Here is a 24497-nt window from a genome sequence, read left to right on the forward strand (position 1 = left end):
TGACCTTCCCACCTTCCTCAACCCGGGGTTCTCTCACCGTCCTGGATGACTTCAGTATCTACACAGAGAGCTCACCAAACAACGCAGTCTGGGTCTACCTGGCCTCCTCATCTCAAACACTCCCTTCTCTACTTCTCCTTGGCCTCTGGCCACAGGACCTGGGTCTTCTCATCCCCTGCCAGCATTCTACCTCAGGAAACATAATCCAAGGCTGGGACCACTTACTTGTTTAGCCACCCCACTGTGACTGCTCTCCACAGCTCGGGCTGCAAAGACCCTGAACCAATCTCTTGTCTTATTAATGCTTCCTCACCTACTCCCGTGAATGACTCCTAAGCCACCTAGACCATCCACCAGAAACTCTCCCTCTGAGGGCTGGAAGATCCCACACCTTACAAATGACTGCCTGCTTGATGGCTCAAAGGGACTTCAGCTTTAGCACATTCAAAATTCTGGCAGTTATAATGAAACTGATGAAAAAGTTGCCTTTATTTAGCATTTACTACATGATGCTGTCCTAACCATTTCACACAGACTACCTCAGTTAATTTTTCATATATATTTTAGAGATGAGGAAACTGAGGTATAGAGAGATTCCCACAGCTAGTGAGAAGTGAAGCCAGGCTTGAAATCTGGCACCCTGACTCCAGAGTCTGGGCTTTTCATCCCCCAGGCTACACAGCTATCCCTCTCTCCTCCCCACCCCTGACACTTGGGGGTGGCCCATCCTGGTTCCTCTTCCTCTGTTCACAAATAGGAAAGATGGTGTCAGCATGAGGACCTCTCACCTGTGCCACTGCTGCAGCCTTTCAGATGGCTTCCCCAGGGTCCCACCTGCCTGCTCCCTTCACCCCACCTACTTCCTGCACTGCGATCAGTGTGACTTTCTTCCCGCTATAACTTTTAGGGTCATCTCCTTATCTACTCCTCCCCTCCCCACCCCTCCATGCCACAACACACACACCTTTCCTCCACAGCACCACAGCTTCCCACTATTCTTCGAAAGAAATGATTTGACACAGATGAACAGCAAGGACGTCTGTGTCCAGTTTTAAGCAGAGCTGGAGAGTTTTAACATGAAGCTGAAGGCTACATGGTCACCGTCACTCTAAAGCCCTCAGAAGCACTCTCCTACCATGTGTCTCCTGATGTTTCCTTGGCCTGGAATGTTCCCTCTGTTCCTTCTCATCCTAGTAACTCCCCACATGTCAAGCATCCCTTCTTTAGGAGATCTTTCTGGACTGGCAAGGTGAAGGTAAATCTCTTTATGTTATGTTCCAGGAACACATGGCCCTTTTTCTTCATCGATCTCCTTCAAGTTTCTCATTTTGATTTTTTGTGCATGATTTCCTTATATTATTTTGTTTTTCTTTGAAGAGAGGGGCTAAAGTTGTATACCTAGTGCCTCATCTATAGAAGCACAACAAATATGTGTTGAACAAATAAAGTAATTAACACAGCCAAAATCTCCAGATGCTCATAGACAGAAAAACCAACATCATGTTTCATCAAGAAAGATACTTACACTCACTGATTCATCTGTTTCTGGTGTTTCTGCTGTCCCACTATCATAGTTTCCCAGTTGAGCCATTTCTAAATTGAAAAAAAAAAAAGCAAGATTTAAGAGAAATAGGACTATTGCAATTGGACAGGACAAAGACCCTAATGCTGGGAGGGATTGGGGGCAGGAAGAGAAGGGGACGACAGAGGATGAGATGGCTGGATGGCATCACTGACTTGATGGACATGAGTCTGGGTAAACTCCGGGAGCTGGTGGTTGGTGATGGACAGGGAGGCCTGGCGTGCTGCGATTCATGGGGTCGCAAAGAGTCAGACACGACTGAGCGACTGAACTGAACTGAACTATGCTATTAATAAAACTAAAGAAAAACTATTTTCTTCAATATTAAAAAAAAGAAAAATTTACTCTATACTCCAAGGGACACATAGGGAAACCTTAAATCCAAAATGGCAAGAACCAACAACTGATGCTTTGAAACTGTTCATTACATGCCCTTTTCCCAAGAACTGCATTCCTTATGAACACTTAGACATAGTCCTACTCAGAAGTGGGCCTCTGCTCATGCTGGCAGGATTCACTAGCAGGTTGACAGAATCACCACAGCCTGGAAGGGGTTTGGAGGGTTCAGTGACTATGCCTGTAAACAGATACTCAAGAGAGGCAAGTTTCCTAGGCTCCGATGGGCATCAGAGATGTACTGACTGTAGCTCAGAGATTGAGTCTCAAGTTGTGATGAGCCACCCTTTGCTCCATTCCTTCACATGCACCGAGAGCAAGCATTCCTAGTACATAAGAATTTGCAATTTGTCAGAAAGGAAGCAACAGTAAGTGTTAAGAAGAATTTGGAGTTGAAATGACTTGAGCTACCACCACTAAGAGCACTTAGTGAGTTTTTAACCTTGGGCTCTTTCTCTGTAGGATGGAAACAATGCTGTTTATCTCAGTTTTTTATGAGTATGACAAGTGATATGCATGTAAAGCTCTTAGCATGTTAACTAACAAAAATTGAGTGCTTATTGAATGTTGATTGTTATTTATTACTATTAATTATATCATGTAAAGTAGTCAGTTCTGGGCTGGATGCCACATGCTTGACACCAGTCTAAAGTCTACCCTAGTGGTCTAGTTAAGAGACAAAGAATTTAATTGTTCAACCAATACTGGAATGCATCCCTGAGTTTATATAAGTAAATGAGAAAACCTAACTCATTTTATGGTTTGTTTTGATTTTTATACTTAAGAAAAAAAAAATGAAACACATTTTATTAAAAAAAAAGAACATGAAAGAATTTTCTTCAAAACTTTGATAGGGGGTTATCTCTAAGTGGTAGGATCACAAATAATTTGAATTTTCTAATTTTAAAAAATCAAACAAGTGTAATAAGAAGTTATAATATTTAGTTACATATTTTTGTGTGTATCTAATATTATTTCTTATGCTCTCAGTATTTCATGTATTCATGTTCTTATAAATATAATCATCCTTTTCTTGGGAGAGATTACACATAAAAGATATGAAGCAAAGCAACACTAGAGTGTTGCCTTTAGAGAAAAATTAACTCCAGAAATTAAAATAACTGGAGATTGACACTATACCAGGTTACTTATAGAGGAAATCCAGGAATTAAAAATGAGCTCAGTGAAAACTGTGTGCTTTCTTCGTGTCATTCAAATGAGTCAACATCCTATGTGACTAGCACTGTGAATTTATGGACTAGGAGTTAAATTATAATGTATTCAGTTGGAGAGGCTCAAAGTATGCATTTGTGTGTCATGTCTGACTGTCTGCAATCCTACAAACTGTACACCGCCAGGCTTCTCTATCCATGGAATTCTCCAGGCAAGAATACTGGAGTGAGTAGCCATTCCCTTCTCCAGGGGATCTTCCCAACCCAGGGATCGAACCTGGGTCTCCCGCACTGCAGGCAGATTCTTTACCGTCTGAGTCACCAGGGAAGCCCCAAAACAGCAACAGCAGCTTATTAAGCATTATTATACATCTTGGGTGCAGAGGTGAACTCATATAACCCTAAAACAACCGTATGAAGAGGCGCCATTATTCAGGTTTTCGGGAAAGCACTGAGGCACGAGGACGCTCTCACAGTGAGATCAGGGTGATCCACCTACAGCGCTGACACTCTGGGCAGTCCCACACCAGACCCTCACTCCTAACCCTTACAAGCCAAGCTTCAGGTCTGCCAGTGTCCAGGATGACAAGAAGGCAAACATACGTAGATCAGAGTTTGCAATAATCATGTTTTAAGTGCTATGGCAGACAGATTAAAAATTATCCTTGGATCTGAATCCAGAAAATTAAAAAGTTAAAAACACAACTCCTAGTGATAAATTTGTATAACTAAACATGAAACTTGTCAAAAATCAGTGTTAAACATTTTTTTAAGACTATAAAGGTATATAAATGGCCTCAGATTATTCCCCTACCAAAGGTTCAGTCTACAGCGATATTTCCCGCCAGGTAAGAAAACTGTGAAGAGCTCACTCGGTCTACAATTCAAGGGCTGACACAACCTCAACTCTACGAGCGTGAAGACTCACTATAATACACTTTGACAGCCTCCCCCACTCCAATTATTTTCATAAAAAAACAAATTAAAAGATGGTTCTGTTTTAAACAGAGTTGCTGCTAAATAACTATTATCTGGGAAATACATATTATTTGTAAGCAGTGGGTAGTAATGGAACGGAACCAAGAGTCAGCTTTTGAAGCAGGAAGCTAAGGCATCATTTTGTAATGCCTGAAGAGATTTTTAAAACTCATCTAAATACCATTAAACATCTGCCCTTTTTATTTCATTGATTTAAACCATTTCTGAAGACTCATGATTCAAAAAGGTAAAGATGGTAATTTAAAAGCCGTGGGGAAAAATCTCTCCCCAGGGAACTTTTCAGAAAAGCAGCCACCAGTCTCCGATAAGTGATAAATCTGTTGTGGTATTGCTTTCAGTACAGTATAAATTTATCTGGCATTATCTCCCCGTAATGCATGCATCATTTCACTGGAAGCAAAGATTCGATGGCCATAAGAGCAGACAAAGTGGGGGAAATAGGAGAGCAGGCAGAGAGCAGCAGGTTCCCAGGCTGTAGATGGGAACATATCTGTGCCAACAGTTAGCATCATCACAAACAATTTAGCAAGATAAACACTGTTTGCAAAATCAATTTAATGAACCAGGAAGACAATTTTGAATAAAGGAGTCTATGATTGTTTTTGAGTCTTTTCAGGCAGTATATAACCTAAGCGTTTTAAATGACAATCCCAAACAATAATGAACAGGAACAGGTGGTGACAGGGGTGGTTTTCCAGTATCAGATTTGGAAAAAAAAAAAAAAAAACAAACCCACTAACAGGGTGCTTCCCCTTCTCTGTATTTAATAGCAGTAGACTTTCTTTTTTTTAATCAAGCAGAAATCCTTACTTAAGTTCTAGAAAGCCTTCTCTCTCCAACTGGCTCCCCAGTATATATATAATAATATATATATTACTATTTTTCATACTTTTCTGAAACAAGTAAAAATAGATTTATGAACATTGCACCTTACTTAAAGTTAATCACCAGTGATTAGTTACCTTACTCCTCACAGTGAAATGTCACTTTTAAAATAAATGTAATTAATTTCTTTATCAACATTTAAAAAATGTGCACCCCTGAGAAGAATCAAGTAGTGCTTTGCAGGAGAAAAAACACCCAAAGAAGATGGAAATCTAACCCTTCCTGGAAATAAGTTTCAGGCTGAGAAGCCTTCAGGATTTCAAGGTCTCTTCCCCACTTTAGGTAAACCCAAAATTCGATTTAGAGCTCTTTCCTTTGGATCACAATTGGCCCCCAGATTTGGCCTTTTCACCAGATAGAGCCAAAACATGAAGAAAAAGGAAAGATTTGCCACTAATGAGGCCATCAATGAGGCCCTGATGCATAAGCAGGTAAAAGGTCAACCCAACCAGGTACTACTCACCTTCCAGAGGATCTTTATTGAGGCCAAGCTGGCTAATGATGTACCTGGGAATGTCAGTTTTAATACCCTGTCCTTCTTTGGCATGGCCTTCTGCTGCTTCCAATAGGTAGTAAAATTCTTCAGGATCAAATTCCTAACAGAAGACAAACACAGATGTATGCTTCTTTGAGCCAAAATTGTCTAATTTTTATTACATAAACCCCATTCACAGTGAAATTGCTGGATACATATGGTTGTAAGTTATTTATACTGAAAGAAGGCAAAAGGATTACTTCATTTAAAAAGCATATAATTTTCAGGTTATATTCAAAGACTAATCATATTCTAAGACATTTAAATACTTGGTAACCTAAAGATAATTTCCATTTCCAATTTCCTTGTAATGTGACTTTGAAGGTACCAGGCTCCACTTAAGCTATCTATCCTACTAAAAATGAACAGGTCTGAATTTTTAATTGTGCCATTTTAGAAAAGCTTTAAAAATCCATGAATCTCCTCCAAAGAGATTCAGTTTCTCTCGCTGCACAAAGAACCTAAGAAGAAGCAATATGAGAATGCATTTTTCTGAAAAGTTTTGAAGGAAACTCCTTTAGTGTAGAGGTGTCCAAAAATATTAGAAAGAAAAATCTCAAAATTACCACTTCTATCATGGAACTCTAAAATTATGCCATTAATATTCACATGATATGAACGTTAAGAAAGAAAATTACAAAACTTGTACTTCCAGTTACCTCTGTGTAAAAACTTGGTAATATTCTCTTAAGTAGTTTACCTTTGGCTGGCTGCTGCCTCTAAATGAAAAAGCACGCTGCAAATGGAGTAAAGCCAAACAAAGTCCAAACTCAGTACCCTTTGCTGCTGCTGCTGCTGCTGCTAAGTCGCTTCAGTCGTGTCCGACTCTGTGCGACCCCATAGACGGCAGCCCACGAGGCTCCCCCGTCCCTGGGATTCTCCAGGCAAGAACAATGGAGTGGGTTGCCATTTCCTTCTCCAATGCATGAAAGTGAAAAGTGAAAGTGAAGTCGCTCAGTCGTGTCCGACTCTAGCCACCCCATGGACTGCAGCCCACCAGGCTCCTCCGTCCATGGGATTTTCTAGGCAAAAGTACTGGAGTGGGGTGCCATTGCCTTCTCCGTCAGTACCCTTTACAGAAACCTAAGACCAGAGGCAAGGCAAGATTGGAACTACAGGCCTAAGATGAATGGCTGGGAGAAGTAGTCCCTAAAATTCTCAAACTCCAGTTTCATCTGAGCTTTAAACAGCTCAAAAAGCAGCTCACTTGTTTCTATCTTTGATAGGCTACATGGACCTTTACAGCTTCTCTTCTGATTAAGATTGATTCCTGTAAAAAAAGTCATTTCCTCTTTAAACCAACATCTCTCTTTGCATGTCTGCTGCTGTCCAGAGAAGCAGATTTCAATGCTAAACGGTATTTCCCCCAAACTGAACAACTGCAGGAAGTACAAGGCTGTGGTGCATAATTCAAAAGGTACAGCACAAAGAGCAGGGAAAAAACCAGTCTTCCTTGTGCGGGTATCTGGCAGTCACATGGCTCCCTCCTCCCAGAGGCATCGGAGTAGTTTGCTTTCCCTTTATTCTTCCAGAGACGCTCCAGTGCTGAGTGGTGCTTTTGAGTCTAGGAGTCTAAGAGTCCCTGCATTGATGGAAAGACTTCCTCCACCATACGCCTACCTTTCTCCTCTAGACTTAGCCTCTACCACATCTCACTATGCGCTGGTATAAGTTTATGAGGCTGCAAACTTTCACTGGTATAAAAAACCCACAAATCTTAATTACAATAAGAATAAAACCAAACTAATATCACCCAGTATGTATATGTGTGTACATGTAAAATTCTGAAAAGCTGTATTGTACACAATGTTATAAATATCAATATTCCAACCTTGTGAACTTAAAAGTGAGTTTTGATACTACTTGAAGCCCCATGAAACTATTCTTTTATTTGAACCCTCATCTTTGTTCACAGTGTTGACTGACATTTCAATAAAACAACATAAAATAAAGATTTTCAAACAGGAAAATAGTCACTGACTAAAGAAAGTATAATTGATAAAACAAACTAATTGTGGAAAGTCTCATTCATTGAGGTCTGGATAAGGCCCTACTGTATTCTCCAAATGGGCTGCTGCTAAGCCCTTATTTCAAACATGAAACACTTCAAAAGTAAGAGTTATAACCATAGGTTACCATTTATCCTAGCTCTGATTTCCCTTTCTCTGCACCTTGGCATCCCCAGAAAAGTGAGTCACAGTGAATGTCTTGAATGAGCCCAAACACAGAAATTATGCTGAGATAAAGTCAAATGCATTATTTCATGATCAGTTTTTTAGGTTTGACCAGAATGTGATAACAACCATCTCTTAATGCAACACAAGTCCTAGAATTTTACCGAAAACCAGGGAAGGAAAGCACAGAGGCTGTCATCAACATTCATGAGTTGCTGTTCCTCTTGACCCTTTCTTGGGCTTCTCTGGTGGCTTTAGACTGTAAAGAATCTGCCTGCAATGTGGGAGACCTGGGTTTGATCCCTGGGTTTGGAATATCCCCTGGAGAAGGAAGTGGCAACCCACTCCAGTATTCTTGCCTAGAAAATCCATGGAAGGAGGAGCCTGGCAGGCTACAGTCCATGGGGTCTCAAAGAGTGGTGTGTCACTTCACTCTCAAAGACTGAGTGACTTCACTTCCTCTTTCTTGACTCTTTCCATTTAGCTCTGTCTCTGAAGCCAAATTCAACTGGAGCTTTCAGGTAGTCCCTGCTTTCCCACAGTTAACAATAAATAACAAAGTCACCTCGAGGGACAACTCACCAGGCACTCTAATAAGCGAGCAGGGCGGGCAATAACAATCAGGATCTTTCGAACTAGTTGTTTAATAAATGCCAGCTCTCCACTTTCTGAACGATTGTGAGCCTATGAGGAAGCAATGAAAAGAATGATGAGACAGTTGCTCCATTAAATGGGAAAGAAAATCAGCAAAGCGTGCTAATTAGATAACTGAAAATATTCAAAAACTAAGTGACTTAGAAAATACTTCTAAAAGATTGATAAGCAGACATTATCTCTACATAAACGGACACTACTAAACGTCTAGATCTACAAAATGGCTCCATTAGCTACATTTTAATTGCAAAACGTTGATTTATTCTCTGCGTTAAAAATCAAACATTAGGGCCCTTAATGTGAGCCATGAATGAAGGAGACATTAAAGGTTTATGACACATGAAGTACATGATACAAGCAGAGTGGATAGTTGATGAGGAACCTTGATTTTCCAGATATAACTGGAGAAGCTGTATGCTGCTTACGTCAAATGTTAGGTGAATAATTAAATCAAAGGCAACTTTCCAAAATGTAGGTAGAGAAACTATATACAAGCAAAACAGAACAGTTAACATTTAAAAGAAAAAAACAAAGAAAATGACCACTGGGGAATGATTATAAAATAAAATGTATTTAAAGACAACCAACTGGCAACTATAACTATAGATCCTGATGATGCTCTTTATGTTACACGTATATATACTCCTCTGCCCAAGAGAAAAATTTCTCTAAAAGTCAACAGTTAATCTATTATATGGTGCATTCAGATGATTTTTTGAAACCCTAAGATTTTTTCTAATTGCCATGAAACGGCTTTCCAAGTCTATCATATAGAAACAAAATTAAGTGGGGTATTTCAATGTAAATAGCTTTGGCTATGGATTCAAGCCTTCACAGAGAATGCCTATAAGGAATGAACCACAGAACTTAACTGCTAATTATAATGATATCCTGATACAGAACTGAGAAATTAAGGAAAAAATATCTCACAGAGGTAAAAAATTTTTATTGTAATTTATAGTAGAATTGGTCTATGACACATTGGAAACTGACAATAAAACTCCAGAATACAGTGTTCACACAAAGATAGTCTGAGAAAAACTGCCTTTGTGGGCTACAAAGGTTGAAATGTGAGAAATGGGGACACAGCACAGAACTCTGTTGGGAGGTTTAGATGGGAAAGGGAAGAAAAACAGCGGCTGCTTGTCAGAGAGGACTGTCTCATCTTGCCACAACTGAATTCAGTATGAGCAAGGACAGATGGATTCCTAGAAAACTAGGGTGCCAATATTTTCATTCAGTTCCATGCAATTATTTACATAATCATCCTTAGAGAAAACCACCTACGGTTTTATTTACATGGGCATAATGTATGCCAATGGGATACAAAAATACAATATATCCAAATATACAGGCTAAACAGGTTTTACTTGCAGGCTGGGGATGATCAATTTAAATCAGGACAGCAATATTATGCGCTAATTCCATCCCACCATGCACACTCCCTTCCTGTCTTGGGTGTTATCAGGAGCTAGGCATGCAAGTGTTAGGCCTGGAAGGGGCCTGTGTTTATCTGTCGTTTTAGAAATTGAATATTTTGTTAGAAGAAATATTGACACCAATGAAAATGTAAGTTGCCATTTACTACCCTATACCACATGCAGGTTAATTAATAGGACACATGGCCTGAAAGAAGCCAGCAATTTTCCATTTAGCTTTTCCAGATATTAGAACTAGATAGCATCATCAAATAATGCACATATATTCAGGCAATTTATAACTTTATGGTTAAAGAGGGGGAAAAAAATCACTGCTTCAGAATCCTTCACAATCCACTTCTCCAACAGCCATAGATTGTGGGTCCCAAGGTTCCTGTAAACGTTATTACATTAACTTTCTATTACTCTAAATGTTGACTGGAATCAATTTATAGCAAGTAGCAATCAATTTTTTTCTTCTTCTTTACTTCTCTGTAACATGAACTCCATCTCATGGTTGAAACTTGTTAGGCAGATGCACTCATAAAATTTGTCTTTTTTCTGGGTAAAAGCAAAACAAATCAAAAAACTTTATAAGGTCCATACCTCCTGTAGTAACTTATCTAATTTGTGCTGTAATTCAAGGAAGTATCGTGAGGTGATGAGACCCTGGTGGGATTTATCCAAACAATCGCGAGCCAGTTCGATAATCTGATGGTGAGTGAAGCTGAGCACTCCATCTGCAAGGGGGAGAACGTGGTCTGGAGAGTAGCTGGTGATGATCTCCTTTAGGCGCTCTTCCATCTGAGCTGTAGCCTGTTCTCAGAAGACATGCACACACAGACATAATACAAGGAAACACAAATAGGTAAACAGCACAATCATCACATTTATCTAGGATTTTTGGAGACCTCTACAAGTTATCAAATAGAATTCTAGAAATTAAATTTAAAAGAAGCCTCACTTCTGTATGATACTATAAAATGCCACATACATATATGTCATTATACTTGTGTCAAAACCCACAGAGTATACAATGCAGGAGTGAACCCTAATGTAAACTATGGACTTTGGGTGATTACAATGCGTCAGTATTGGTTTGTCAGTGGTAACAAATGGACCACTCTGGGACCAGGGGTGTGTGTAGGGGGTTGTTGATAAGAGAGGGTTGTGTATGTATGGGGTCGGGGAGCATTTGGGAACTCTCCATACTTTTTGTTCAACTTTGCCATGAATCTAAAACTGCCTTAAAAATATAAAGTCTATTTGAAAAAAAAAAAAGAAGAGGAAGAATAAACCTCACCAAGTGGAAAAAGAGGTATATATGAGAAACTGAATCTCCCAGGGTGATAATTACTTATTTTCTATGCCTTATCAAATGTAAAATGGTCCATGTAAGCTTCTCCAAATAACTCAGTATCTGTGAATTGCTGTGCTGTCATTTCAGATCTTGGGCTCTTTCAGATAGTTCGCTGAAAATATCAAATACTTACAGCTCTGTTTTTACCTATTCAAAAATCAGAACTGAAGTTAGAATTCCACAGGACGGGCCAACAGTTTGCTCTCTTGGCTGTATTTTAATGTACCAGGAACAAGCATCTCATACCATCAGTATCCTTTCCTCAAAAAGCTACATCTTGGGCACAAAGGTCAAAGGGATTCCCTTGACAACATAAGTCTAAAATTTCCTTCTCAGTTTTTATTTCATTCTGTGGGATCCCCGATTGCCTAATCAATATTCCTTGCTTGCATTTACTGTATATCCTGGGAGATTCCCTCTGTCTCCTGTTCCTTTCTAAAACCCTAACCAGTATTCACTGGTAAAGTCAGGATCTGTTTCCCTGGTGAGCAAGTGACATGTGATAAATGGCCGAAACGACCGTAATCAATGACATCAATGTTGGGTTCATTACAAATAATAAGTACTCTACTCCTGATTTATGAAGCCGAGGATTTCCTTTTGCTCTCTTGCCTAGGGTTACAGAGGTGATAAAGGGAGGAACGGGGACAGAATGGAGCGACTGTTTCTCCCAAATGCGTAGAAACACGCTGGTGGAAAAGCCATGGGGACTAGGTGATGGGGACGGCAGACAGCAGCTCTTTGCAGCCGGGGCAACTGGCATCAACCCATCTCCAAAGGCTCTCTGGTTCAGTCCAAATTCTACTGGCCTGTCTAATGGGGAACACTGCAACTGGACTCTCCTTCTGAATAAAGAGGATTAGACTTATAATTGCTGAAGAGATTGGAAGCCACAGAAAAGAAAAAATTAGGTGAAAAAAGTAAAAGACTTTTGTGACATAGACCGATCTCCAGGCTTCTGAGGAAGCGGAACAGTCTCTGCTGGACCAAACGGCAGCAGGCCCAGAACGGGCAGAAGGAGCCCCAGGGGGAGCCCCAGAGTCTAGCGGCCTTTCAAAGCAGACGCGCATGGAGCATCTCACCAGCAACCCCACCTCCAACTCGTAACACTGGGCAGGTGAACCAATGGGATTTACTTTACAGCCATTTCAGTCCACAGACTGTGTGGCTAATTCTCAGCAGCTTTTAAAAATGCTTAGTGATGTTACCTTTCTAAAGAAGGTTACAGTGCTATTTTATGCAAGTCATGACTGGACCAGACCATTACTTCCCTCAACAAAACCACCTTACAACGTTTAGATGCTAGACATCTTCAATTCAATTCATTACCTTTGGGAACCTTTCTTTGTAGACATGGTTCATCATAATTATTTCATGGTCACAGCAGGCGGGAGAACGTCCAGGGCTGCAAGCAAAGCAAATTACCCTTTTAAACTTGCCACAGCATGAAATGAAAATAAGTTTTTTATTTATAAACAATGGGTTGCAACAAAAGTACTATGCAGCCTTTGTAAGAAAAGTATATTAGGTAATAAACTACAAAATCAGTCATTAGCACGCACACACACACACACATACTCACAAACAGAGAAGCCCTGAATACCATTCAAAAAGAAAGCTCCAGAAGTAGAATGCTGAAAATTCACTATAGGTGCAATATAAAAGTTCATAAAACATTCTTAAATTGCAATTACATTTTGTATGTAGCGTGTACTTGTGTGGTTCCAGAAACCACTGAATGAACTGGGATATAAGAGAGTACAAACAGCAATGTCCAGGACATGCTGCACTGTCTAATTTCACACTGTTATCATACACCTGCGCTCTGCCACGTACCACTGAAGAGATTTGAGAGTTTTCCACAGCACAGGTGTCACCACCGAAATCCATTTTCTAGCTGGGGTTGGGATGCTGAGGCAGGCACCGTGTGCAGTATCAAACAGAGGCACCCAACTCTGAGGTTTTCTTTTTATTTCAATAGTAGGCTCCTGCTCCTTCCTAGTGCCAACATGGTTGGGCAACTGCAGTGTGACCTTATGTATTCCTGAGAAGATATAGCTGCTTGCACTAGCTATCCTGTGAACTCCTTTCATAATACCAAAAATGGCACCCATGTGGTAAAATACAATGGCTCTAAATGAATTCATAACATTTTATTCCGTATCTCAAAATAATCTAACATGATTACATCATGTGGCTACAACCCTTCTCAGCAAACTGATGTTCAACTGAATACCTGAGAAACTAGGTTTCATAATAAACCCTCCTATCAATGCAGGCCAGTTCTATACACCATGGAGATCTCATATTCTGGAGGACCCAGAGATGGACTACCTGCTCCCCCTGCAGAGAAGGACCTGTTGTCCCAGCTGCTGGGGCTGTAGAAGCCTTCAGCTGTCAGACCCCTTGGACATGGCCTCAGATGCAGAGTCCCCTCAGGCTTCCCCTGTGGCTCCATGGTAAAGAATCCACCTGCAAGGCAGGAGCCACAGCAGACAGGTTCAATCCCTGGGTCAGGAAGGTCCCCAGAAGAAGGGAATGGCTACCCACCCCAGTATTCTGACCTGGAGAGTTCCATGGACAGAGGAGCCTAGTGGGCTATAGTCCATGGGGTTGCAAAGAGTCAGACACCACTGAAGCAACTTGGCATGCATGCAGAGCCCCCTCACCCAAGGCCAAGTCCTTCCCAGGGTACTACATCCCAGGACTGAGTGGAGATAGAAAGGAAGGGTCATTTGGTCCAGAGGGACAGCTCTGATGGGTCATGTCATCCTCAGAACTCCCTATGGAGTTGGCTGTGGCTGTTAGGCCTGCACTGTGGCTGGACTTCTCTTCTGCTCAATCCCACTACCCACTCCTTCCCCCAACAGGTGTAATTCCCAAGCACTCCTTAATAAATATTTTTGTCTCTCTGTTAGAGTCACTCCAGAGGAACGAAACAGTGACGTCTATTATTTTCTGAGACGAGGTCAAAATAAAACCAGCCCTATTCAATGTCAAATGGACTACATTTGGCTTGACAAAATACAAGGGACACAAATTCCTAATGGCTAGCTCATAATCCTGGAGAAAGTAAGACTTGTGATGAGAAGGAAAACCCCAAGGCCTGGGTGGATTTTCGTAAAAAGGAATCTGAATTCCAAATGTGAACCTGAACACGCTGCCCTTCCTTTTTAGCCAAGCTTCTTTGTAAAATATTAATTGATGTAACACCATAATTAGATGGTCTTGAAATGGCTAGAAGTTTCTCAGGAGGTCCTTGTAGTGCACTATGGTTTCTGTTACCACAGCAATTAGTAACTTGTTACGAATTTAAAAGAAAAATAGTAAGAGGCAGTTCACTATATCACCATAGATGCAAAAAAAAAAAAAAAAAAAAATCACACTACATTTATAGTAATTCATAAACCAATTAACACATATATGAGTTAGAGGACCAAAAGTCTTTCCCTGAAATGGTTGAAAAGAGGTTATCCAACTAATAAAAAATTTCAATCAGGTCTACATACCTCAAACTTCGGGAACGGGGGCGCATGGGTGTGTTTCTGCATCTGTTCTCTGTGGTGATGCTTTCAGTGGTACAAAAATGTTTTGATAAGAAGTGTAATTCATCTGGTGTCGGTTGATACGGTAACTGATGCAACTTCTCCTGGGAGGAACAGGATGACTACAACAAACCAAAGTGAGGTTTAATGACTACATCAAAGAGAAATGCTTTAAATGAATATTAGGTCACAGCACTAAATTTTGTTATATCACCATTTTATACTGCATCCTTTCCATGTTATAATGGCAATGAAAGTGGAAAGGGAAGTCGCTCAGTCGCGTCTGACTTTTTGCCGACCCATGGACGGTATGTATACCTTGATGTGGTCTCCAGAGGTCTAGATGGCTACCATATTTTATCTCGGTTGTCTACAATTAACTCAAAAATTGTTTACTCTCTGAAGAAAAACCAGGGTCTGAAGATGGACGGGACCCAGTCAAAACTAGAGCAAGAAAGTGACAACTGGAGTAAGAATTTGGGTGCAATAAATGACAGATTAGTTCTCAGTTGAGTGTGACGTCCTCGCTTCTAACACTTGCAATTCGGGTAAGTAACATAAAATTAATTCTATGATGTATATTCGTAAGTGAACTCTATGATGTATAATCATAAAGTAATAAGGCAATGAGATCTGTCTTTACAAAGCATGCTGTCCTTTGATCCGATTATCATCGATACAAGTCCTGGGTAAAAAGGGGATGGGAAAAGAAAATATTTGTCTCACTAATGCCATTGTTTTAAAAACTGGGAATTGGAAATTTTTTCTGTGTTCTGACTTAACGCTATTTTCTTTTTTAACAGCTTCAGTGGTGTTGAGTTTTTTTTTAATCCCTTGAACCTAGATGTGCTCTTTGAAAATCACTCAGCACTTAGAGAGAAGTAAGGTTGAAAAGGAGAATGGCTAAACAACACAGCTTTTAATCAGTCTGAGAAATGTAACTATTAAACAATGTGATTGCTTATTTGTTTTTATTGAGAGGTAAACTCTTTAAGTGATTCTAACAAAAGAAATGAGAAATATTTGAGTAATGGAAACACAGGTAGAATAAGCATATTTTGAAAGATACCACTCATTTGAATATTCCATTCAAGCAGGTTTTTTTTTTTTTAATTTAAAAAGAACTGCCACATCAAGAGCACACTTCATAAACACTGCACCACTCCACTGCAGTGATTAGAAATTAATAGACTAAAGCTTTAAAATATCCTTACACGTTGAAATTATAAAATGCTTTCTAAGTACATACTAAGACAAAGAGGTATTTTTACAATGTAATGAGATTATTTTATAAACTATAAAAATGAGAACACTGCTAGAAAGACATCTGAGGTAAACCAAAGCTCTAGTCATAAAACACAAGTCAAGTCTTAAATACTGTCACCATGAAAAAAGAAACAAAACGCACAAAGTCAACTCAAGACATCAGTAAAAGAATAAGAACAATCAATGCCAGCAGGAGAGAAGCAGCAGCCATAAAAGCAAAGATGATGAAATCAGCAAACGGAAAACCGGAATTAAGAATTTGTATATATGTTTCAAAGGTAAATCAGTGTACACAATTATGTAGCCAAGATTCAAAAACCCAGATGTCTATTCATAAATTCCCAGTGATAACTTTTTGGTGGCAAACCATCAATTGAACTGATGGAAAGTCATTTAAAATATGCATTTAATCCAGTTGATGTGAATGTTAATTCAGCTTTGCCACAGAAATATTAATGTATTTGATTCTGAGTTGCTGGCCCAGTTGCGGCTGGGCTGTTATGTTCAGTACAGGGAGGACCATGTTAACTTTGTAAAATGTGAAAATTAATTCCAGAACCACACCAGACTTAAAGAGTAAGGCATTATGAACCTGTGCTTGCATGAGAAGGACACACTGACTTTAGGGAGTGATTCCCTCTGAGGAGGGAAGAGAAAAGGCCTGTGCAGGAAGGGCTTTATTTCCACTTTAATATTTTATTTATTAATCAAAATAAAAGTTTATGTTAAAAATAGCTGTAGCAAATGTACTAAAATGTTTACAGGTGCTAACTCCAACAGGAAAATTTTGTGGTTATACCATATACACAACCATGTGACTGAACTCCACAGCAATGTGCCCAGGGCTTACTGATGGGGATATGTTAGAATGAATGATGAGGTGGGAAAAGTATTAGAGAAGTGAGAGGCAAAGGGCCTCTCTGGGGAGACAGCGTCCCTCCTCTCAGCTGGGACAAACGAGGTGTGAATGGGAAAAGGGCGACGCTATCCGAGTGACACCGGATGAGTTTATGGAACAGGGAACAACTGGAGGCTCTCCAAACGGCCTGGGAATTCAAAAGGTATCAAACAGGGCCCCCTGAGTGAGTCACTAATGGACGACAGAGGGTCAGTCCAGGAGTCAGTTCCAGCAAAGATCGGGGACTCAGAGGCGAGCTTGTGACAGAGGCTGCAGGCGCTGTCCCCAGGACCTCACAAGCTTCCTGAAAAGATACCTCTGCTGGTCAATACATCCTTGGAACAGCACTTTTACTAGAGTTTCAAGAATTAGTTTGGGATTCCTCAATATATTAAGTCCCATGACTTTATATTTCTAGCATGCTCTCTAAATGTGGTGCCAGTAAGTCTCATCACCCAACTAGTTTGCATATATAACTTCTGACTACATCATAAATCAAATCCACTTTCAAAGAGTGAAGATTTACAAAAAGAACTGTGCTTCTAGTTCTCAAGGCAATTAGAAGAGTTTCCCCAAAATGTTGTGAGCAATGATATTCAAATAAACTAGTTTCCCAAGATAAGCATTTTGCAAAGGACAGTATTCGTATGTATGTGTAGTTTTCCACTCAAAGTAATATTATTTTATAGTCAGACCTCATATTTATAAGTATTTATACTCTTATTTTTATTCTTTCCCCCAGCATAAAATAATTTATCTGTGAGAAATATATGGGAGATGTCTTCTGACTGCTATAATTCCATATTACTTATTTTAAAATTAAAAATTATAATCTGAATATTACTTTGGAAAAGTTTCTCAAATTAATTTTAACTACAAAACTTGAAATTAAGAGAAGCAGCAATACTAAATATCCTGAGGAAGGACTGATTAACTTCATATGACCAAATCTTTTCAATTTCAGAATGAAGCATTTTAACATTTGGGAATTTTGCGGTTTCTATAATACCCAAAGGACATGGTATTTACATTTCAGCATTAGCAACTTTGGAACTCAGCTAACAACAAATATCTAAAACTTAAGCTGTATTTTCAAAGTGTTTGTGATTTTATCCATATATATTCTGTGTTTTTATTTAAAAAATACCCAAAATCATTTCTAATTAATTTAATCACAACCAGTTAACCCAGAAAATGAGATTCTAAAAGTGATTCAGGTTAGACTTAGAAAAGAAAAAAATGCAACTCCTGAGCAGCTTTGCACAATTTTCTGTCCTAACATTTAAAGGGCAAGAACATAAAGAAACTGAAGAAAATGAGAAGCAGCATTTCAAATTTTCAATTATTGTTTTTATCAATAGCCAATAAGGAGAAAAAAAATAACTGAACTTGTTAGAGCACCTACATTTCAAAAATCTATTTCAAATGTATTTTCAAAAATACATTTCAAAAATGACTGTAATTTTGAAAGTTACAATTTGATTTTGAAGGGGAAAAGAGGAATACAAGATCCACAATTATATGATACCACCTTTTCCAATAAAATAAACACCTAAGAGAAAAGCTGCCTTACCTCTGGGTAGAAGCTGTTAGAAACACAATACATGTGTGTGACTAAAAATTGCCTCAGAAAGCTGCTTCTTCAGGCATATATGTAAGTCAGGGACAGCAATGACATCATGACAGATGGTCAGGTCAGATTTATTAATTATCAAGTTTGGTTTAAGCAATACCTTGTGAATTCCTTTTTTAAAAAGTCAGGTGCCCAGGGTTGAGAGGCTTACTGTATTCTTATTGCTACAACACAGGGGTTAGTACACAGCCCCTCAGTTCATTCTCTGTGCCTCAGAGCTTTGAGCCATAAAATGATGAAAACAATGGCAACTACATTATAAAGTATGTTTTTACAAATAAATGAGACAATTAAACAAGTCAATTAAATTTTACAATTTATATTTTTTCATTTTTTTTCAAATTTTTCATTTACAATTAAATGAGCCAATGCACTATAAATAGTGAGACTAGGACCTAGCACATAATAAGTGTTTATAAAAATATTCTAAAGTTTGTACCAAATGGGGTCCACGTCTATGTAGCTCACCCTCGCTTTTTAGATTCACTTTTAAAAATGACATATGATTTAATAGCTACAGACAGAAAGAAGAAAGATCCTGCATGCTCCCCTGTTTTTCTTGCAAAAGAGAAACTTCTATATCCAAACTATAATAAGACTTGACAGCAGGGCAAAGCAAGGTGATATAGTTAAAATAAAAAGGATTTGAAGTCAAGAAAGAAGATACAAATCTGAGGCATGGGGATGATTCAATGAGAGAATGTAGGAGAACGGGAGAAGTACTCTGCTTACTGGTGGTTGGCTTCTAACTGGAGATGCTCGCAAGTCTAGGGAAGAATACCACTTAAAATTCTTATTCTTTTTTGCTTTCTGGTCAGTCAGTTTCAGCAATCATTTTCACACTGTGGTAGCTAATGCTTTCAAGATCTAAAACATGGGCTAATGATAAACAATGCTACTTACTGACACACACACAAAAAAACAAGGCTGACTTTGTTTACCATTATTTAGTGACAATTCTATCCACTGAAGCCACTCAGGAGTTGTGAATATCCTTTCCTGGATGTGAGGCTAAAGTGCCACTGAAACTATTCAAGGTTGTCAGGATGTGTCAAAAAACGATCTAAATGGGCAATTAACTCACATACCACAACACAATGGAATAATGGATAGGAAAATAAATTATTGCTCCTCAAAAAAATATTATAAGAAGATGGTAAAAGTAATCCAACAGATTTTAACAGGCCAGTATTTTGCTCTAGAAAACCCATGTTACATTGCATCTGGAACTCTGGAAACAAAATATAAGGCACTGGTGATATCAATTAAAGTGTATACATTTAATCACAGCTTCTTTTCAATTCACCGATATTAAGTGTGAACCTATATGCTTAGCACAGTCCTGGGGTTTATGGGGGAGGGGAAACATAGATACCCCTTTGCGATAAACCAAAGATTTTGACAAAATGAAGATGAGAATGACTCAGAAGTGGCTCTAAAACCATCAGGTCCACGTTCCTGGCTGGTACAAGAGCTTTCAGACTGCTCCATTAGGTACTTATTGATTGACCTACACCATATCCTGCTGCTAAGCTGCTAAGTCACTTCAGTCGTGTCCAACTCTGTGCGACCCCATAGACAGCAGCCCACCAGGCTCCCCGTCCCTGGGATTCTCCAGGCAAGAACACTGGAATGGGTTGCCATTTCCTTCTCCAATGCATGAAAGTGAAAAGTGAAAGCCAAGTCGCTCAATCGTGTCCGACTCTTAGCGACCCCATGGACTGCAGCCTACTAGGCTCCTCCATCCATGGGACACCATATCCTAGGTCCTTCTAAATGACCACCAGCTTCTAAATCTAAAGCTCTGTAGAAGGGGAGGTAGGGAGGGGAGGGATGGATAGGGAGTCAGGGGTTTAGCAGATGCAAACTATTATATAAAGAATGGATAAACAGCAAGGTCCTACAGTATAGCACAGGGAACTATATTCAGTATTCTGGAATAAATCATAATGGAAAAGAATATAAAAAAGAATGTGTATATCTTTATGTGTATAACTGAATCACTTTGCTGTACAGTAGAAATTAACACAATATCGTAAATCAACTATACTTCAATAAAAAAGTAAAGTAAAAAAATAAAGCTCTGTAGAGACAAATATCCCACAATATCACTAATTTAAGTGGAGAAGGCATGTATCTAAGCCACTGAATCACTTTCAGTAATTGCTAGGGCTCTTGTTGAAATGTTGTAGTTTGCGGCAACAGTATCCTTCTTCCTCTATCCTATTTCCATGGCTTCATCTTGTCTCTGTTTTGATCTCAACCTACTGCTAAGTTCTTTTAATCTCTCCTTAAAAGAAAGTTTTTATCCAGAAGGTAAAAATTTAAGGCTTGCCATTTCTTTTCTTTGAAAGAGAAAAACTAAAAAACAAAACAAAACAGAACTCTACATCTAAGCCATACAAGAAAAAAATGACCCAGGCCATCAAGGTTTAATGGCATTTTCAGTACTAATATCACTGGCATGGAACCAAACCAATAAAACCAGATTGTGTTCCCTCCCCTACCCCCAAACACCAAATGGTATTAAAACAAAAGCTCCCAGTCTCCTCCCAACTTGTGATCTGGGGACTCGCTCAATTTGTGCACCATGTTTTAAAAGCTTGCAGCAAAGAGTATGTCCTTTTTGTGTTTGTCAGCTCATCATTTGATGTGAAGCCTACTCAGAGGGGCAGACATGCAGAATTTATCCTCTCCTCCCCATCAGGGAACACCCAGAGAAGTGCTGCCCATGCAAGAGCTCCAGGGTATACAAGAGAAAAACTGGGCACTTACAGAGACCGTAGAGCTGGGAGTGTTTGTCCCATAGCCAGAGGAGGGGAGAGAAGCCAAGGACCAGCGGCGTCCATCAGTCCTGGGGAGAAAATGCGATTAGCTTAGGCCAACACTGGAGTAGGGTTACACGGGAACCCCAGGGAAACCGAGTGTTCTTAGTCGAACAAATGACGCAAACGCAGTCAATGAGGATGTGGAAATGTTCAGCAAGGGCCAGAGTAAACAAACATTATACAGCAGGTTGACTTTTATTTAAACTGAATCAATACACCCAAACAAGTAGAAAGTGAATGGGTTGATCCATATTATTGATCTCTCACTAATACACTTTGACAAAATGAATACCAGGGATAATTACATTGGTCGGACTCAGCAGATTCAGATGAATAAAAATAGAAAGGCAGGAGGAAAACACTCCTATGTGCAAACTGATAACTGGGGCCACGATCTTTGGAAGGGCCTGGATTCCAGCATGGTATAACAGCCTCTGGGGACTCCCACCGCATCTTAAAGACTTCCAGCTTATTACTTTCAAGAGAACAATCCTACTCATAACACCAAAGGAAGGGAGGATCAGGGGGCTTGTGGCCGGCTCAAGCCTTAAGTGGCAAATAACTTTAGCACTAAGAAAGTGACTGACCTTGTGTTCACAATCTCTTAAGAGTTATTACCTTCTGACATGACCTGGCTTTATAAAGTGTTCCAGTAAATGCCTCTTTCAGAGTTTATGAGTATGCGGCCCAGCTCTGGCCAGTGACAGGGAGTGAAGAAAGAAAATTCTCCACTCGTGGTAGATGCTAATGCAGAGTAGAGTGACCTGCGCTAGTCACAGAGGTGAAGCTGTCAGGAGTCTTAATAGAATATGGTTTTTATCTCCAAATGGCAACAGGATGGATAGCTTCTGGGTTGAACTCTATAGTTATTAATTGGGATCATTCCAAAGGTCTCAGATGAGTTGTCAAAGCAGTGAAGACAATCCTGTTGCTAAAGTAGGATTATTTTATTATAAATAATAAAATGACTATTTTATTAGCAATTTTGAATAGGACTATGCCTTCAAAATCACATAACACAGTGAAGACAAATATACACACATTTGCCATGGGGAGAAAAGGAAAAACACACTTTTCTAAAGAGCTATACTGCATTCTTTGACCATATGTAGCCTTTTGTAACTCATGATTTATACTAACTTACCAAGTGAGAGATAAGAGTAGACCGAATTGACCACAGACACATTCACTATAAGGGGACATCAGGGAATTCTTCAGAATTTGACTTGAATTTGAGAAATGTGTCAATCACATGTTTATGCAGAAAACTGACATCTTAGCCTAAACTATAATCAAGGGAGAATATAATCATAGGCCACAATGGATGTTATTTTTACCTCCAATAAACACAAATGGTCCTCAAAGACAAAATGAGAAATTCAAGTGGATAAATCACAGAAGTAGTACAATGTTAAGATTTTAGTAAAATTTACCTGTCAATTCTGTGACCATGATTGGAGTACAATTGAATCAAGTTTTTTTTTTTTTTTTTTAAGAAGCAAATTAAGATGTTTGTAAATGTATCAGATAGAAGGAATGAAAATAAATGCCACAAGTTCTCCAGAAATAATTTTATACAATTTAAAATGTTAAAAGATTTAAGAAGAAACAAATTCTAATAACATGTTTCCAAAGACAACTGACCATCAATTAAATGGACACAGGTTGGTCCTGGCTTATTTGGCTAATTATTACGGACTTAAGAACCTATGCCTGGACTCTCTATTTTAGACACTTCCAATTTTTAAAAGAATATGGCTTTCAAAGAATTATTCAGTCCATTTAATAGCAATTATCAGAAACTAGTCTTTGGAAAGAGTGAGGGATACAAGTTCCCCCACCATGATTCTGCTTTGTGATTCATTAACTCTCCTTTCCCTCAGGTATCAGTGAACATATTTCAGATGAATGAACAACTCCAAGAGGAGACATGTGCTTATTAGTTCTGAAGCATAAATTACATTTGCTTACTCTGGAAAACACATGACTAGAAAGATGTTTAAACAAGAATGTGCTCAGTACTCCGTACAGCCATGGACCAGAAATCATTTATGTCTCACAAAGTTCCCTGAGTTGTCTGTGTCTATTTACTCAAACGGAACACAAAGGACCTTGCATTTTCATTACCATGACAACTGCACATGAGAACTTCCTATATAACAACACTGTATACATGCTTTAAGAGACAGCATGCCCTTTTTGAAGAAAGCTATCCACAGAAGTACAATTTGGATCCTACTAATAACGTTTTCTTTTCTTTGTAGCAGCTACCAGTACAATGTTACCTGAAAACAAAACTACATTCTTGCCAAAGCCACAAGGCTTTTTTTTGAAAAGTGTGTTTCCTTTGTGGGTGGAAATTTCAATGTTAAACTAAATGGAAATGTAACATGAGAAAAACATCTGATGGGAACACAGGCTACAAAGCGACTAGCAAAATCAACAACAACCAAAGCAAACAAACAAAAACAACCGGCTCAAAATCCACCCCTCCCCCCAAGCCTCCATCATTTCCATACTAACCACAAAAAGTTAGATTAATATGGTGTACGACAAAGGAAGAAGGAAAAGTTCCAGTATCAACCTGGCTATTACAACTGTATAAAGAGGAAGCAGATTTCATTATTTGTTTGCTGTAGTCATCTGGCATGATACATTTTATGGTCTACTTGATACTGGAACAAGATGAACTATGCCAATATAATGTAACCAGAGTAACTTCAGCCCACCTGTGCTCAATGAGTGTCTCATGACCTGACCTCAGCGGGCAAATGTGTTCCAGTAATTTGTCTATGAAGATCCATTCTGATATTTCACCTGATAAATAACAACTAGGCAGCCAGGAGACATCCCCATTTATTCAGGGCTCTCTTAATATTTCTAAGAAAGTGAAAGCAATGCATGACATGTAAACCTCTACACAACTTCTAGGGAAGGCAAACCAATGTCATCACCTCCATTTTACCACCAAGGAAGACAACATTAAGTAACTCCACAAGCAGGTGGATGTAAATCAGTATCCCAGTTACTGGTTTGGTGTGCTGCAGTCAATGGGGTCGCAAAGAGTCTGACACGACTCAGCAATTGAATAACAACAATCACAGCTACTAGCAAAATACAAATATGTCTCCTTGTTCCAGACAAAACCCACT

At 39.2% G+C, this 24497-nt stretch overlaps 1 protein-coding gene across 12 annotated transcripts in view; it reads right to left on the bottom strand.

Moving 5' to 3' along the window:
• The window catches only part of MAST4 (microtubule associated serine/threonine kinase family member 4), a 618443-nt gene that overhangs the window by 54265 nt on the left and 539681 nt on the right, over positions 1-24497 (bottom strand). For all 12 annotated transcript variants that reach the window (XM_059878864.1, XM_024981445.2, XM_024981444.2 and 9 more), the window contains 7 exons: positions 21293-21371; positions 14685-14842; positions 12505-12580; positions 10422-10631; positions 8326-8427; positions 5498-5630; positions 1526-1593 (listed from right to left, as the gene is read on the bottom strand). In XM_059878864.1, the coding sequence (XP_059734847.1) occupies positions 1526-1593; positions 5498-5630; positions 8326-8427; positions 10422-10631; positions 12505-12580; positions 14685-14842; positions 21293-21371 (826 nt within the window). The remainder of the gene's footprint in view (positions 1-1525; positions 1594-5497; positions 5631-8325; positions 8428-10421; positions 10632-12504; positions 12581-14684; positions 14843-21292; positions 21372-24497) is intronic.

This window comes from Bos taurus, chromosome 20 (assembly GCF_002263795.3).
Source record: "Bos taurus isolate L1 Dominette 01449 registration number 42190680 breed Hereford chromosome 20, ARS-UCD2.0, whole genome shotgun sequence".
Taxonomy (NCBI): Eukaryota; Metazoa; Chordata; class Mammalia; order Artiodactyla; family Bovidae; genus Bos; species Bos taurus.